The sequence below is a fragment of the Fonsecaea pedrosoi genome (assembly GCF_000835455.1).
Source record: "Fonsecaea pedrosoi CBS 271.37 unplaced genomic scaffold supercont1.7, whole genome shotgun sequence".
In the NCBI taxonomy this organism is placed as follows: Eukaryota; Fungi; Ascomycota; class Eurotiomycetes; order Chaetothyriales; family Herpotrichiellaceae; genus Fonsecaea; species Fonsecaea pedrosoi.
The window spans coordinates 729,666-744,099 of record NW_013550609.1 but is presented as its reverse complement, the minus strand read 5'-3'; the positions used below and the strand labels follow the sequence as shown (position 1 = coordinate 744,099).

The 14,434-nt window shown below is 52.5% G+C and overlaps 4 protein-coding genes across 4 annotated transcripts; 2 read left to right on the top strand and 2 right to left on the bottom strand.

Moving 5' to 3' along the window:
* Nucleotides 1-857: 857 nt before the first annotated feature.
* On the top strand, nucleotides 858-3,744 carry Z517_10332 (uncharacterized protein; the record flags this gene model as incomplete). Its single annotated transcript, XM_013423944.1, has 2 exons — nucleotides 858-1,579; nucleotides 1,629-3,744. 2 exons carry the CDS (start codon nucleotides 858-860, stop codon nucleotides 3,742-3,744), a joined length of 2,838 nt encoding a protein of 945 aa, XP_013279398.1.
* A 780-nt stretch (nucleotides 3,745-4,524) lies between these two features.
* On the top strand, nucleotides 4,525-6,255 carry Z517_10331 (uncharacterized protein; the record flags this gene model as incomplete). The annotated part of the gene is made up of 1 exon (XM_013423943.1): nucleotides 4,525-6,255. The coding sequence occupies one exon, from the start codon at nucleotides 4,525-4,527 to the stop codon at nucleotides 6,253-6,255; it is 1,731 nt and encodes a 576-aa protein (XP_013279397.1).
* Nucleotides 6,256-6,427: 172 nt separating this feature from the next.
* On the bottom strand, nucleotides 6,428-8,508 carry Z517_10330 (dihydroxy-acid dehydratase; the record flags this gene model as incomplete). The annotated part of the gene is made up of 2 exons (XM_013423942.1): nucleotides 6,428-6,846; nucleotides 6,942-8,508. 2 exons carry the CDS (start codon nucleotides 8,506-8,508, stop codon nucleotides 6,428-6,430), a joined length of 1,986 nt encoding a protein of 661 aa, XP_013279396.1.
* A 1,488-nt stretch (nucleotides 8,509-9,996) lies between these two features.
* Z517_10329 (uncharacterized protein) lies at nucleotides 9,997-12,099 on the bottom strand (the record flags this gene model as incomplete). The annotated part of the gene is made up of 1 exon (XM_013423941.1): nucleotides 9,997-12,099. One exon carries the CDS (start codon nucleotides 12,097-12,099, stop codon nucleotides 9,997-9,999), a length of 2,103 nt encoding a protein of 700 aa, XP_013279395.1.
* Nucleotides 12,100-14,434: the final 2,335 nt, after the last annotated feature.

The window sequence follows — 14,434 nt, the reverse complement described above, 5'->3', positions numbered from 1 at the left end:
TCCGTTTGGGTGTCACGGTGCATAGGAGAGCTACGAGTTACGAGGTCCCGGCGACTGACTGGTGGGCAATTTGCTTGGTGGCTCAGTAGGTGCTGGAGGTGCCTGCAGACCTAACACGAGGGTCACTCGCAGTGGTGACGGCGCCCAATGTGACAAAAAGGTTCCCGCCTGACCCTGGCACCTGCACCTCATCACTCACCTGGGTTGCCTGTGCTCGTAAATCCAGCTGTGGCTGCACAGTGAGGCGTCCAGCACCCAATCCAACTGGTTGACGTAATACCAAAGATATGAACCCACAACCCACAAGCTCTTGTACCTCGTACATAAGGTGAATTCCCGCCGTGCGCCAATGAGGAGATGGCCCCGTCTGACGGAGAAATATTACAGAGTTTTGCCGTATCCGCTCGCTGTCAGACCGGAGCTCAATGTTTGTCTTGGCGAACTGTTTCTCTGGCAACAACCTTTGTCGAACTCGAATTGGGCTGTTACTCTCAACACAAACCAGCGACATGGACTGACAGCCACCGCGCGTGAAGTGATCCATCGCTGTCGAATTCACCTCCTACAAAGCGTGACATCTTCCAGCGGCATCTAAGGTTGTCTGTCTATTCTTGCGCTTGCCCAACAGACAAGATACACGTTCGCGAACTGCGATAACAGATCCGATCCACGAACTTCGACGCTCGAAAGCCATGTTGTGATCGGTCAAATTACCAAGCGAGGTTCCGTCTCAACATATCGATAACGAGAAATCCGATATCTTCATCCCGTACACGTGTCAGAGTTTGGGACCAGAACATGTAGGATGAATTGTTTGTTTTTGTCGTGACGTCGTGCTAATTAGCGCACAGTTCCGCATGGCGCAGTCGCCAACCCACATTATGGAGGACACTCCCGATCAACAAGATCCTACACATGCAAATAATGCAAACAATAGAGAAAGACAACGTCCAAAATCTAGAGGCTCGACAACTAGCCTGCAGTCCATTGGCGTGGGCAGCGCCTTTCAACCATCTGCGCATCGACAACACCCGCAACAACAACAACAACAACCGGACGAGCCGAGCATGCCTTTAGACCAAGGCACCTTCTTTATACAACATGGCACTCACCCAGCTGCTGGGATATATGGCCCCAATCCTGAAGACATGCTCATGCACTATCAACACAATATGCCACCGCATCTCCATCAACAACCGATAGACCCTAACACGACAATGCCGCAACAACATGAGATGCGTCCCATGTCACAACAAGCTTTCCAAGAGATGCAACACTACCCTATGCAATATCCCCACGGCCTACCGCCATATGCTGTCGCTCCTCAACACATGCATCATATGCGGCATCATTCTGAACAGTTCGAAGGCTCTCCTGCGCCGGAAGATTCAAACAACGAGAATGGTGGGGCCAAACGAAGAAAGGGCACAGCTTCCAGCGTGGCTAATGACCAGGAACTGCGGCGACTGCTGGCTCAGTACCAGGGAAAAAGTCTGAAAGAAGTTGCCGTGGAAGTACAGAAAAACGAGGGTGCTGGGGGCAAATCTGAGAAGGCAAAACAAGTCTTTGCTATGCTCTGGTAAGTTTCCCATTGAGGAAGCCTGCGGCGCCTGTACTTATGTTTGTAGGCTCCAAGAAAACTGTCAGCGGTCATCAAACTCCGTGCGCCGCGATCGTGTGTTTACAAGATACACGGAGCGCTGTGGCAATGAGCGAGTTCCGACGCTAAACCCAGCATCATTCGGCAAACTCGTCCGCATCATCTTTCCAAATGTCCAGACAAGGAGGTTGGGAGTCCGCGGTGAATCGAAATACCACTACGTGGATCTATCGCTAGTGGTTGACGATGATGATCGACCATATTCTTCTGTCCCCGAAAGACCCGGCACATCGAGCGGGAACCAGCATGAAAGGCAGGCATCAATCCAGGAAGCAAACAAAATATTCAAGGCTACCGTGACTCCTCCCATCGATCGGCCCATGTCACGAGCAACCATGGAGATAGCCGACTTCCCGGCCCCGAGTGCTGCGTTCCTACCAAAGGAAGCCGACGTTGCTGGAGACGAGACACCAGCCCCTATAGAGTCTCAGACTCAGCGGTTGGATTGCAAGTATATTAACACACCGACTATCCGCTTTCCCATCAAATCTATGCCAACGAATGTCGTTGTGGCGCTTCCTTCGATTCGTCGCCATCTCCCTGGCAGTATGGCGACTTACCTGGGAATGCCAACGCTCAATTCCCTTTCTCAGCCACCTGCTTTGTCGCAAGATACACCTATTGACTTTCCAGATATCCATACTTACCTCGAGGGAGAGAATTACGACGCATCTATAGCCAAGGCCTTGTTCCACCTCTACCGCTCATACTGCATCGATGTGATCGACGCCTTCCGCAAATGCAAGGAGAAGCCGTTCTTCAACCACCACTCGGCTTTCAATGGGAAGATGACTGTTCCAGTCTCCAAATTGTTTTCAATGCCCTGCTTGGCTCCCTGGATTCAAGAATGCGATATGCGGATGTACAAACAGATTGTCCGATTCATTGCTCCTTTAGCAATCCAGAATGTGCCCGAGGTTGTGTGGAATGTGTTCGACCGCATCGGATCAAGACTGGTCGGTCATCTGATCTCAGCCTTTGAAGAAAAATGCCCTGTCCATGTTATTGTGGCGAAGATTGTACCTGCAGCCAGATTTGTGCATGTGCTGAAGAAGCTCAAAGGCGCGAACGCAGCCACATTGCAACTGAGTCGCATGCTTGAAGATCCGCAGCAGAGAACGCAGATGTGGCTCGATTTGATGTCCATTGTCGATCCGGATCACCTGCTAGAGGACAGTATGCCACCCCCAGAAAGCCTTGAGAAGATGCTGGGTATGCTCAAGCACGACATGAGACAGCTCGTCGATCCAATCGACGACGCACTGGTCCATGCGGCGGAAGAGGACCAGGCTAGCGCATACGCAACGTTTATCAACGACAGTGCCGACACTTTCGACGGCATTCTCCTTTCGGAACCCAGCGATGAGCCTGTTTCTTTGCTGGAGCGGTGGATAAATTGGCTGGAGAGGCTACCTCAACTTTTCGACGGTCACCACCCTCAGTGCATGATCAACTGCCACACGAGATTCTGGAGAAGTGTCATGACGCAAATGGGACAAGGTGGTGCTCACAGCTATCAATCATGGTGGTTCGTGGAGTCGTTTACCACGCAAATGCTCGACTGGATGACGCAAATGGAAGGACTGCTGCTGGACTCGCAGAGTCAGAAGTTTGCGGACGTGAGAGAGCAAGAGAAGTGCAAGGAGGCTGAAACCAACCCAGATGCCCCTTTTCGTGGCATGAAGAGAAAGAGGGCGGTCCACGACGTCGATGGAGAAGCCAACGCTCCCGCTGGACCTGAGCCGCATAAGTTGGTGAAATTGGAAATGCCGCCGAGCAATTCGCCTACCCTCCCAGCGACAAGTGTCGAGCAGCAAGCGGGTCAGGAAATCGACGACGACGAAACCGACGCAGAACTCGACGAACTCCGACGCGGTGGCCCTTTAGACCTGCCTAGTTTCCACACTGGCCTTAGCAGTCCAGTCAAACAACGCGCAGCCGGCAACCACGACGATAGTGGGATTGACCTTGGGCTTGATGTCGACGTCGAAGCCGAGAAAGAGGCTAGGAAGTTCAACAAGAGAGACTGGCTTCTCAGCAGCGACCCGGCGGACCCAGCCCTGGGATTGGTCGTGTTGGCTTAGACGGTGATCTACTTAATATGTTGAGCGACCAGACGCTGTCAACACCTAATTGGATTTAATTGGAGGATAAGACGATTTGAACGAGCTGCACGATGAGACGACAGGGACGGTTTTTCCGGGGAACGGTCCATGGGTATTCCTAGTGGCGGCATGGGATGTGGTTTTCAGGGTACATTTCTTCGCGGCGAGAGAATCCTGCTCGAAGCACTTGTTGGTTGGCCAAAACATGGTTGGTATGATGGAGGTTGGCTTTCTTTTTCTCTGTCGTTTGATACCCGGGATCTGCAGTAACGGGTTGGTTGTATCTTCTTGCGCCTGCGACTTGATGGCCGGGTTTACATTTCAGTGTGTTGGATTTTGTGTGAATTGGTTCTTCATGGGGTGGCCAGATCCTTTGTTTTTTTTCTTTTTTTGGTGGCAACTGATTGGAGAGCGAATTCCCTCTTTGTTAGTCCTGAGGTATTTAGAGGCGTTGATTGCAGGAGAATAGTAACGATGGTGTTGATGGCGTTGAAAAGGCTGAGATGAAAGGGGGAGTAGCAGATGCGGTTAAAGCAGCGTGTGCAACTTTCTACTTTACAAAACATGTAATAATCGACCGAGTCACTTGAGAACCGTCCACCGCATCCTCTCATCGTTCATGTCCACTCACTAGCTGCTTCACTAAACCTGTGCATCCAACGCCCTGGAACCTAGGTATCATACTCCCTGTGCTGAGAACGTCTCCTCGTTGTTCCCTGACACCCTCTGCACCCAAGACCGTGACTGACAGTAATAGCAATGGCCAGGAAAACAAAACCACCCAACAATGCAACGATACAGAGAACCACGGCCTCTCACAATTCTCCAGTGCCTCCTTCACCACAGATAGACCCGTCTTCGACAGACAAGCGACCTAGATCCATTGTCGCAACATTGACTGACACACGGGTGCAAAGAGCACTACAACTTGTTCTCCTTGCGGCCCTATATGCTCCTCTATCCCAGTTGAACCTGTCACCTGTGTACGGAGACATACCACCGGCTTTGTACCATCGATATGGCCTCACTGCTTCCTTCATGCTTGCCTTCGCAGTCCGAGGCTACCTCCCGTCCTGGGTTGCACGGTCCATCACCCCATTCTGTTTCTGGATCCCAAGCATCCAATTCATCCTCTTCAGATTCAGTTCGACTCTCGGTAATCCGCTAGGTCCTCTGATTACCGAGCTTCTGACTTGTTATCCCCTTGTGTTGTTGTCCACATACTTTGCGATGCAATACCTTGACGAGACCTTCAGCTCTGGCCGGTTGGACTCGTCGTTGGGAGAGGCTGTGCCATCGATGGGACTGTTCATGCTCTTCTCCGTCCTTCACAGAGCTTGCAAAGGATTCGTCTCGTCACTTCTCGGACGTGGTTTTCTTACTTCACGGGTCGGAATGCAGCTGGTCGTGGCTTCGCTATATGGAATGGTCCTGCCTAACAGCTTTCTGTGGCCCTCACTCCCGTCGGTTGCTTTTACCATGGTGGCAAACCCCCACTGCTCCCTTTCACGAACTACCGAGGTGCTCAATAACACCCTGGCGCTCTACAATTATACCTTACTGGAACGGAAAGAGTCGATCACAGGCTATATTTCAGTCTTGGAGGACAACCAGAGAGGCTTCCGTGTGATGAGGTGTGATCACAGCCTCCTAGGCGGACAATGGAAGCTTCCGCCTTCCAAGAGGGTCCAGAGAAGAGTCGCGGAACCCATCTATTCCGTCTTTGTGATGCTTGAAGCTGTACGACTTGTTGAGGGCACATCTCCTAGCCCACACAAAACCGCTCTGAACATCGGCCTCGGAGTTGGAACCGCACCCTCGGCCTTGATTCAGCATGGGGTGAATACAACCGTCATGGAACTTGATCCGGTCGTCCATGACTTCGCCGTCAAGTACTTCAACTTTCCCCATAATCATACATATTATCTCGGCGACGCTGTCCACGCGGTCGCTACAGCGAACTCGACGGAGGCAGACTCATACGATTACATTATTCACGACGTCTTCACTGGTGGAGCTGAGCCTGTGGAACTCTTCACCGTTGAATTCCTCTCGGGTTTGCACATGCTTTTGAAACCAGATGGAGTCATAGCCATCAACTACGCAGGAGATCTCGCAATGCCTGTATCCTCGCTCATCTATCGGACAATCACGTCAGTATTCCCTTCCTGCCGAGTTTTCAGGGAAGACGAAGCACCCACGCCAGGGGCCAAGGCAGTCGACTTCACGAATATGGTTTTCTTCTGCACGAAGAGGCAGGCAGCGATCACATTTCGGAAACCTGTCACAGCAGATTTTCTGGGGAGTGGTGCCCGGCAGGAGTTTCTAGTGCCACAACACGAGATCAGCCCCGATGAATTTGACAAAGAGGGCGCTGTTCTCAGGAGAGGACAGACGAAGGAACTCGAGATATGGCAGTCGCAAAGTGCATTGGGCCACTGGACGGTCATGAGAACAGTGTTGCCAGATGTTATTTGGGAGAACTGGTGACTCGTGCCATGACAAGCCAGGGAGCTTATTATTCACAAAACAGCGCGACGGTGGTGACGGGTCCACCATATCAGGCGAACTCGACGACGGTAACCACGCCTTGATCCCTATTTCCCGGCTGACGCTCACCACTCGACCACGTTCTGACACGCTGTGACAGATAGCCAGCTCATCAGTGGTTATGCAGAGGAGCGGGCCATTTCTGGGCCACCCGCTGGTACTTGGGAGCATTGTGCAACACCATTCCCTCGTTGAGCTGCCCAGTCTCGCGGCGGAAGATATCTTGCCAGGGGGTCTGAGACTCTGGAATCGGGTATCCGCCCTTTGCTTCCAAGTCCTGCCGTCGCTTCTTCAACTCATCATCGGAGATCAATATCTGGACAAGTCGCTTGTTCAGGTCAACCCTCAAGACGTCGCCATCTCTGAGCAGTGCCAGGTTACCACCTGCGGCGGCTTCAGGGCTGGCATTCAGAATCGACGGGGAACCTGACGTGCCAGACTGTCTTCCATCTCCAATGCACGGTAAAGAGGTCACGCCTTGTTTCAAGACGTGGCCTGGAGCATGCATATTGACTACTTCGGCCGCGCCAGCTGAGATGAAAAATTAGCATTGCTATTCGAGATATACCCGATGCCAGAAGGGTTCACAAAGGACGTTTTCGGACAAAGGCAGAAGGGCTACTCACGATATCCCAGAGGTCCAGCACCGCGCATCACCAAAATTGTCCTCTTATCGACTGGGGTCTTGGGGTCGTCAATGCGACTGATGTAATCCTCTCGCCCGTCAAACACCACCGCCTTGCATTCAAAAGCATTGGGATCCTGTGGGTTTTCCAAGAACTCCCGGCGGAAATCGTCGGAAATCACAGAGGTCTTCATGATGGCGGAGTCAAAGAGATTACCTGTCATGTGGAGGAAGCCTGCTCGATGTTTCAGGGGCTCACCATAGGTCTTGATGGTTCGTCGGTCCCAAGAATGCCTGCCATCCACATTCTCCTTGACGGTCTTGCCGTTGCAAGTCAGGGCTTTTGGCTGGAGTTTACCTTGATCCAGAAGTTCGGCCATGACAGCTTGGAGCCCTCCGGCTTTATAATACTCCTCACACAACATCTCACCTGCCGGTTGCACATTCACCAGCAAAGGGATGTCAAGTCCAATGCTGTCCCAGTCATCCAGATCAAGGGGGACACCAATGTGTTTCGCCACAGCGTTCAGATGGATGGGGGCGTTCGTGCTCCCCCCAATAGCACTGTTTACGACAATCGCATTTTCAAAAGCCTCCCTTGTCAGGATGTCGCTCGGCTTGCGATCGGCGTGTACCATCTCGACAATCTGCTTACCGGTCCTATACGCACATTGGGCGCGCTCACGATACGGGGCGGGAATAGCTGATGAGCCAGGTAGAGCCATGCCCAGTGCTTCGGCTAGAGCATTCATGGTTGAGGCCGTGCCCATGGTGTTGCAATGGCCCGCCGAGGGCGTCCCAGCCGCGATCATCTCGACCATCATATCATCGTCAATCTCCCCTGCAGCATGCAAATCCCGGGCCTTCCACAGAATCGTCCCCGAGCCAATTCTGTCTGGTGACCCCTTCAGGCGACCGTTCAGCATGGGGCCGACATTGAGACAGATGGCGGGGATGTTGATAGTAGCGGCAGCCATAAGCATTGCCGGAGTCGTCTTGTCACAACCGGTCAAAAGCACCACTCCATCCAAGGGATACGCATGTAGGATCTCGACCAGACCCAGATAGAGCAAGTTTCGGTCCAACGTTGCCGTGGGCCGTCTCACCGACTCCTGGATTGGGTGCGTGGGGAACTCGAATGCGATGCCACCAGCGGAGCGGATACCTTCGCGCACCCTTTTAGACAGTTCGAGATGGTGTCGGTTGCAGGGGGCGAGGTCACTGCCGGACTGGGCAATGCCGATGATGGGCTTGCCGGAATTGAGTTCGGACGTGGTCAAGCCGTAGTTGAGGAAGCGATCCGTGTACAGGGCCATCATCTCCGGGTTGTCGGGCGAGTTGAACCAATGTTCAGACCGCAGCTTTCGGGACCTGGAGGACTGCGAGTCTTTGAGGCCGTTGGCCGTCTTGGACAGCATCAGTTCGAGTTCCTGGGTCCGCTTGCGCAGGCTTTCGAGTTCGAGTTTGTAGTCTTCCATGTCTGGCACGGAGGCGCCATCGTGGTGGTGTCCATCACACGAGCCACAAGACTGTGGTTGTTGTTGTTGTTGGTCCTTTGGACAACTCATGTTGACAAAGCCCTCCTTTGCTTGATTGTTTCAGTGCTTGGTTTGTGAATCTTGTTTAATTTCTCCTGGTGGGAGACCCCTTACCCAGATGCTGTGAAAAGGGTAGTTCTCGTGTGTGTGTGTATGTGTGTGCGTTGGGGGGGGGGGGGGGGGGGGGGGGGCCGGGGGGGGTTTCTGTTTTCGCAAGAACCTTTTTGGGCAAAGTAGTCGGCTAGGAAAAGAAAAGCCGAGCACTCGAAAAGAGGAGGGAAGAAGAAGAAGGCAAAAGGAGAAGATAATTACGATCTAAAAAAAAAAACGAAGAAGATAAGGAGGAACATCCAATATTAAAAACAAAACACAACGCCTGACACTTGAACACCTGACATTTTTGAAAACAACCGACACAACACAAGACATGACATAGATTTGGGAGAGGAGACAAGAGACACCACGGGCGTGGTCGGTCGAGAGAGCCGATGGGTCTTTGGTCGTGGTTAGTCCCTGTATTGAGTGAAGCATAGAGGATTGAGGAACTTGAAAATAATTGGACGCCTTTTGATTCGTCGGGGGCTTGGGTGAGGAGGTGGGGAGGAGGAGGAGGAGGAGGAGACCGTAATAATAGAGGAGAAGTGACGAGGGTGGATTGAGGGTGAATGGATACCTAGGTATAATGAGTACGAGGACATCTGGATTCACTCCCCCGCGCGCTCTTTGTCGGCAATTGGGAATTGGCAATTGGCAAGGGATGAATGGCGAGATGGTAAATGACGTGGGAATTGTCGGCTATTGAGATTGTCAGGCCCCATACGTGGTACATACCCCGTACATCGTAGTCAGTATACATGTCCGCAACGCACGGCCTTGTCGCCGAAACCTCCAAAGCTACTACGTCCCACGTATCACGTACCACGTACCACGCACCTTTCCTTTCCTCTCCACAAAGATGAATATTCTCCCCGACAAAGGGGAAGAGGGAAAACTGGTGTATTCGGTAGACACTCCTCGGTCTAGAAGAATGGATCAATGGCTATGACCAGCCAGGCCAGCACAAAAAAAGAACATTCCTCCTTGCCTCCTGGACAGATACCTGCTTCTGGGTAGGTTCGTGTTTGGTGGTTGACGACTGGATATAGCTGGATGTAGCTAAAGAGTATGCCCTTGTTAACTACCTAGCTACCTAGCTACCTATCAGCTAGATGTCACCAAAAGAGCCCAATACATGTATATTCCATATTCCATAGGTAGTAACAAAGAAACACCGTCCTTCAGGACGTCAAACACAGCTGCGAGGCAACAACAACAACAACACAAACCCGAAAGTCACGCCCATTAATGGTAATGGTATATAGCTCTCACAAAAAACCAACTTTTCCCGTCCGACTTCCCTTCCCCCTGAATAAACCAAGGAGAATAAAAGTCATGTCTTTCGTAGGCAAGAGATCTTGTAGCGCCCTCTGTCGGCTTTGAACCCAGAACATCCATTGAACGCACCAACGCCGTGAACGATTAACTCGAACCGAAATGGGTATCTTCTTCTTCGTCTTGTTCTTCTTTTTCTCCCTCTTCTCCTTCTCCCCCCCCTCCTCCTGCCCCTTCTTGCTCCTCCTCTTCCTCGTCCTCGTCCTCCTCTTCAAAATGTTGTTGTACATAATCCATAGGACTGCCCGTGATATACTGATCCCCTGTGCCGCAAGCACTCTCAGTCTCATCACTGCTATCCTCGTGTCCATCCGGAGACTCCAAATAAACAAGGTCCGCCCAAACCCGCCAATGCACGGTTGCAATATGTGCTACTCTTCTTGCGATATCTTCAATCTCGGGCAGGGAGCGCCATGGTTGCGTTGATACTCGAGACTGTTGCCACTGCTTTTGCGCCTGTGAGATGGCCAGTATGGTCATGGGTTGAAAAGTATTCATGTGATCGTTTGTTGCGCTCTCCAGTACTCGTACTACGGTCCTGGCACGATGCTGGCTGTGATGTTCGGCTTCAAACTGTGCGACCAATCTTGCCGTCGTCTTGCTGACAATGGAATCGGGTATGGGAAACGTGGAACCCGACGATATGAGGAAAGCAGCCCGCGCCAGCTCAAGAGCAACGGCGCCGGCATGCCGCAACCAGATTTCTTGCATCGGAGTGCCCTCAAGATCGCCGTCGGTGAGATCCATGATTCGGTTGCGCAAAAGCGTATGCATCTCCGACACCCGGCTTTCCAAAGCACCTGGCCAGGGCGAGGCAGGATCACGGTCCATCTGCTCCCGAAGCAATTGCTCAAAGACTGATAGAGAGATCTCGAGGTGAATCAGGTCTTGAAAGTCCATTCGGATCTCTTTCAGGCGTTTGCGGTCATACGCAAAAGTGGCTGGGACCTCCAGATCACGGCAAAGGCAGAGTTCGAGTAGCCCATGCACCAACGCAGCCGATGGAAGCGATCTGGTGCTTTTGCTATCGAGCTGACATTGTCGGTGTTTTTCAAGAGCGTCACAGTACCATGCTCGTGACTCCTCGCTCTTGAACCCACCGTGCCGGACCCGCGTCTTGAAGTAATCTTGCTGAAACGTGACGGTATCATCGATCAAGAGGTAACGAAAGCTCCTGATCTGATGGTTGGCGACGTCCAGCTTCATTGCCTCGAGAAACTGAAACAGCTTTTCAATACCAAGAACAAGAGTGTGTAGATCCCCAGTCTCTGCACCCTGTACTATTTGCTCAGCCATCTCATGTGCATAGACATCTCTCATTGGCGCACAGTGGCTCGTGAGGAGGCCATCGAGCCATCGAGCCAAGCGGACAATGTCTAAAAGGCCGTGAGATACCTCTTGCAGAAGCAGAGGTATGTCAAGATATTGGCTGATCTGGTACTGGTCCCTCTCTGGGATCAGGATGACGAGCAACTCTTTCAATTTCCGGAACAACACAGGTAACCTTCGCTTGAAGAATACTGGCGGTGCGGAGCTCAAACGGCGCCTGCCATCACATTCAGGGCACAACCCCAGGGGTTTATGTTGAGAGACTATCTTCAATTCAGTCTCTAGACTATCCCAATATCTTCTCGCTTGCTTCTTCTTGTGCTCTCCCTTCTCCCCGGAAATGGGGGTGAAATGGAGGTCATGGTCAAAGTTGATGTCGATGCGCAGATTGATATTCGACTGTATGAAAACCAACTCGAGCTCTTCCAAGGTTTCCTTGGTTACTGGCGGGTACAACATGGCATCGACAAGTGCATCGACTTCCACATCTCTCACACAAGGAGGGACGATGATGCAGTCTTCGGCGTCATGGTCTCCGAGGCACCACTGCTCGGACGTTGAGGATCGTAACTCTGGCAAGGGTAAAGGCTCGGCCTCTGGAGGAGACTCCTTCCGAGTCTCAGAGGGCTCGTCCAAGGCCGAGTCGGCAGAACGAGGCTCGTCGTGACGTTCTTCGGCTTTGATGTCCCATTTGGGCGAACCGCATTCGGCACGCCTAGGCATCTTGGATTCGACGGTGGAGGATGTGGACGATAGCGAGGACGGAGCGGTCACGTCGTCTTTGGCGGCTGCAGCTTGATATTTCTGGACGTTCCTGACCTGTTCCGAGGCGCCCCGAGCATCTTGTTTGTCTCCGGCCATCTTATTACAGTCGCCGTCTTCGTCGCATTCCTCTAGATCCTTCTTCATGCAAAGCTCGTGCCCCGGAGTCTCGACTCTTCATTGCGATTGGCGCATGGTTTCGACGAGTTTGATTGTGCAAGCTGGAGTCTAGCAAGGACGGGCGACGCTCGAGTAACTGGGAAAAGGGGGGTGGAGGAGGTGGTGGGCAGGCGATCTGAACAAGGTAGGCAAGTAGGACAGGGTCCAGGAATGTTGGATCTGGCGCCTCAAGGTGCGAGTCTGGAAGATATGGTCTCAGTATGACAATGCGCGGGTAGACGAATCGTGATGGGGAGGATTGGGCTGGCAGGCGTGGGTGCCCGAGCAAATGAACAAATCCCTTGCCTTGATTTTGAGAAACGTGGGAAGCAATCACGAACCGAACACCCACGGTCTGCACTATTCAACAAGAAAAATCGACCAGGGAAGGGTTGGGAACAACAGGTGTGTGGGTGAGGGAGGGATGGAAAGGTCGGTAAGCGTGGGAGAGACCGAGCATACAGTAAGGCGTTTTTTGGCTGCTTTCACTTTTCTTCTCTCTTCCTCTTGTTCTCTCTGGCCCTCTTTCAATCGCCTCCCCCAAGGCCGCAGCCACTGACCAAAAACAGGGATTCTTACGAACAAAGCACACCACACCTGAACACCCGGATGTCTGGGTCGTGTGATGGAGACAAGCGGCAGAGTTGGCACTAGGTAAGCCTCATGTTGGTTTCGGGGGAGAGAAAAAGGTGTTGGATCTTGACTGGAGCAGATCTAAGAATTCGGATACCTATCCCCTGAGCCCGCAAACTGCCATGGGCTCAACACCCTTGCCTCATCCGTGCTGAGTGTCTTGTACCGGAAATTACGAACCGTGCGCCAGGGGGTGTGCCATTGTCCGCTCACAGGGCCTGTTCTCATTGGAACTGCAATTTGTCGTTGACCGACGCAAATAGGGCTGGGAAGTCCCCTCGATCGGATGTGAGGCGCCGGACTACAGAAGGGGGAAAAAAAAAGAACAAAGTCCATTTGGCTTTTGGAGCAGAAGATGCAGCCTTGAGCTCGACAGAAGTGGAACCCTTTCGCCGCTTCTCATCTGCGGTCCCAAAGTTTGCTCTCACAATGATTAATTGGTGCATTTGTGCTTTGGTGCTTCGGGGCGACGGACCCTACTGAGGCCCCAGCTTGCCAATGAGGAGGGATGGAGCCTTACAAACTCCATGCTTTGCTCCGCATTCGTCGTTCAAGCCTTGAAAGCAAATGGCGCCGGGTGGTCCCCCCCTACTTTGGACGATCAGGCTGGTGGGCTCGCTACCTAGGCCATCTCGCTACATATCATTCCCGGAAATTTCTATATAACTGGTACCCAACCCTTCCCTTTCTCTCAAGGTGAGGCGAGCTCGACTGACCCTGTCAACCTATATAGTAAAGATCTTCCCGTCTCCTACCGTTCATCACATCTGCCATCAGGAATGTCGCCTCTGGGCCCGTGGAGGAATGATGCTAACATGACGCATGGGCCGAGACCAAGATACCTGCACCACGCTCCAATGCACACTGCCGGGCTTCAGGTGGCACTGGGTCCAACAGCCCCCTCCGAGTTTCGTTCGAAACACAAATGTCCAGAGATGCTCGCCGTGGCCCAAGACGGGTCGTGCGACTGCACCACTCGGCCCTCCGCTCGTCACAAAGCAAAAATACCCTTTCTCAGAGTCCCCCGTGTCCCCAAGACGGTCTCCGATGCGGGCCCGCTCGGTCATGGCGTGTGGTCGTCAATTGAGCTACACCGACTCGACTTACCCTAAACAACAAGCATGGCAAAAACCAGCTAATCAAGTTCTGGAGACTGAGTGGAAAAGGAAATCCTTTGATGCAGTTGTGAGGAGCAGAGTAACATCCCAACGCATTGCTTTTGACAACGTGGTTTCTTATGCTGGCTATTGGGTAAGAATGGGGGATTCGGTTACTCGTTCGCTACTAGTGCAAAGCTCTGTGTGCTGGCTCTTCTCTCTTTGTCCCCATACGACTGACCAGACCGTTCTGCTCTGTTGTGAGATGAAATCCTGTCCATGCCATCACCAAGCACGATAGGGTTGCCGCATAGTACTTTACCACAGAGCCCCCCTGGGTGGCGGCATCGTCGGTATTGGTGCCCAATACCAGAGCTAACAGCCTCACTGAGGCAGTGGATGGATCAACTAGGTTAAGACAGCGGTGGCCCGTCTCCTTACAGGTCCCGGCACAGCAAGACTAAGGACTTCATTGGCACCACCGCGGTGATGTTGGATATTGCATTGGCACCACGAGTGCGTGCTTTTCACGCAGCACCCGAGTC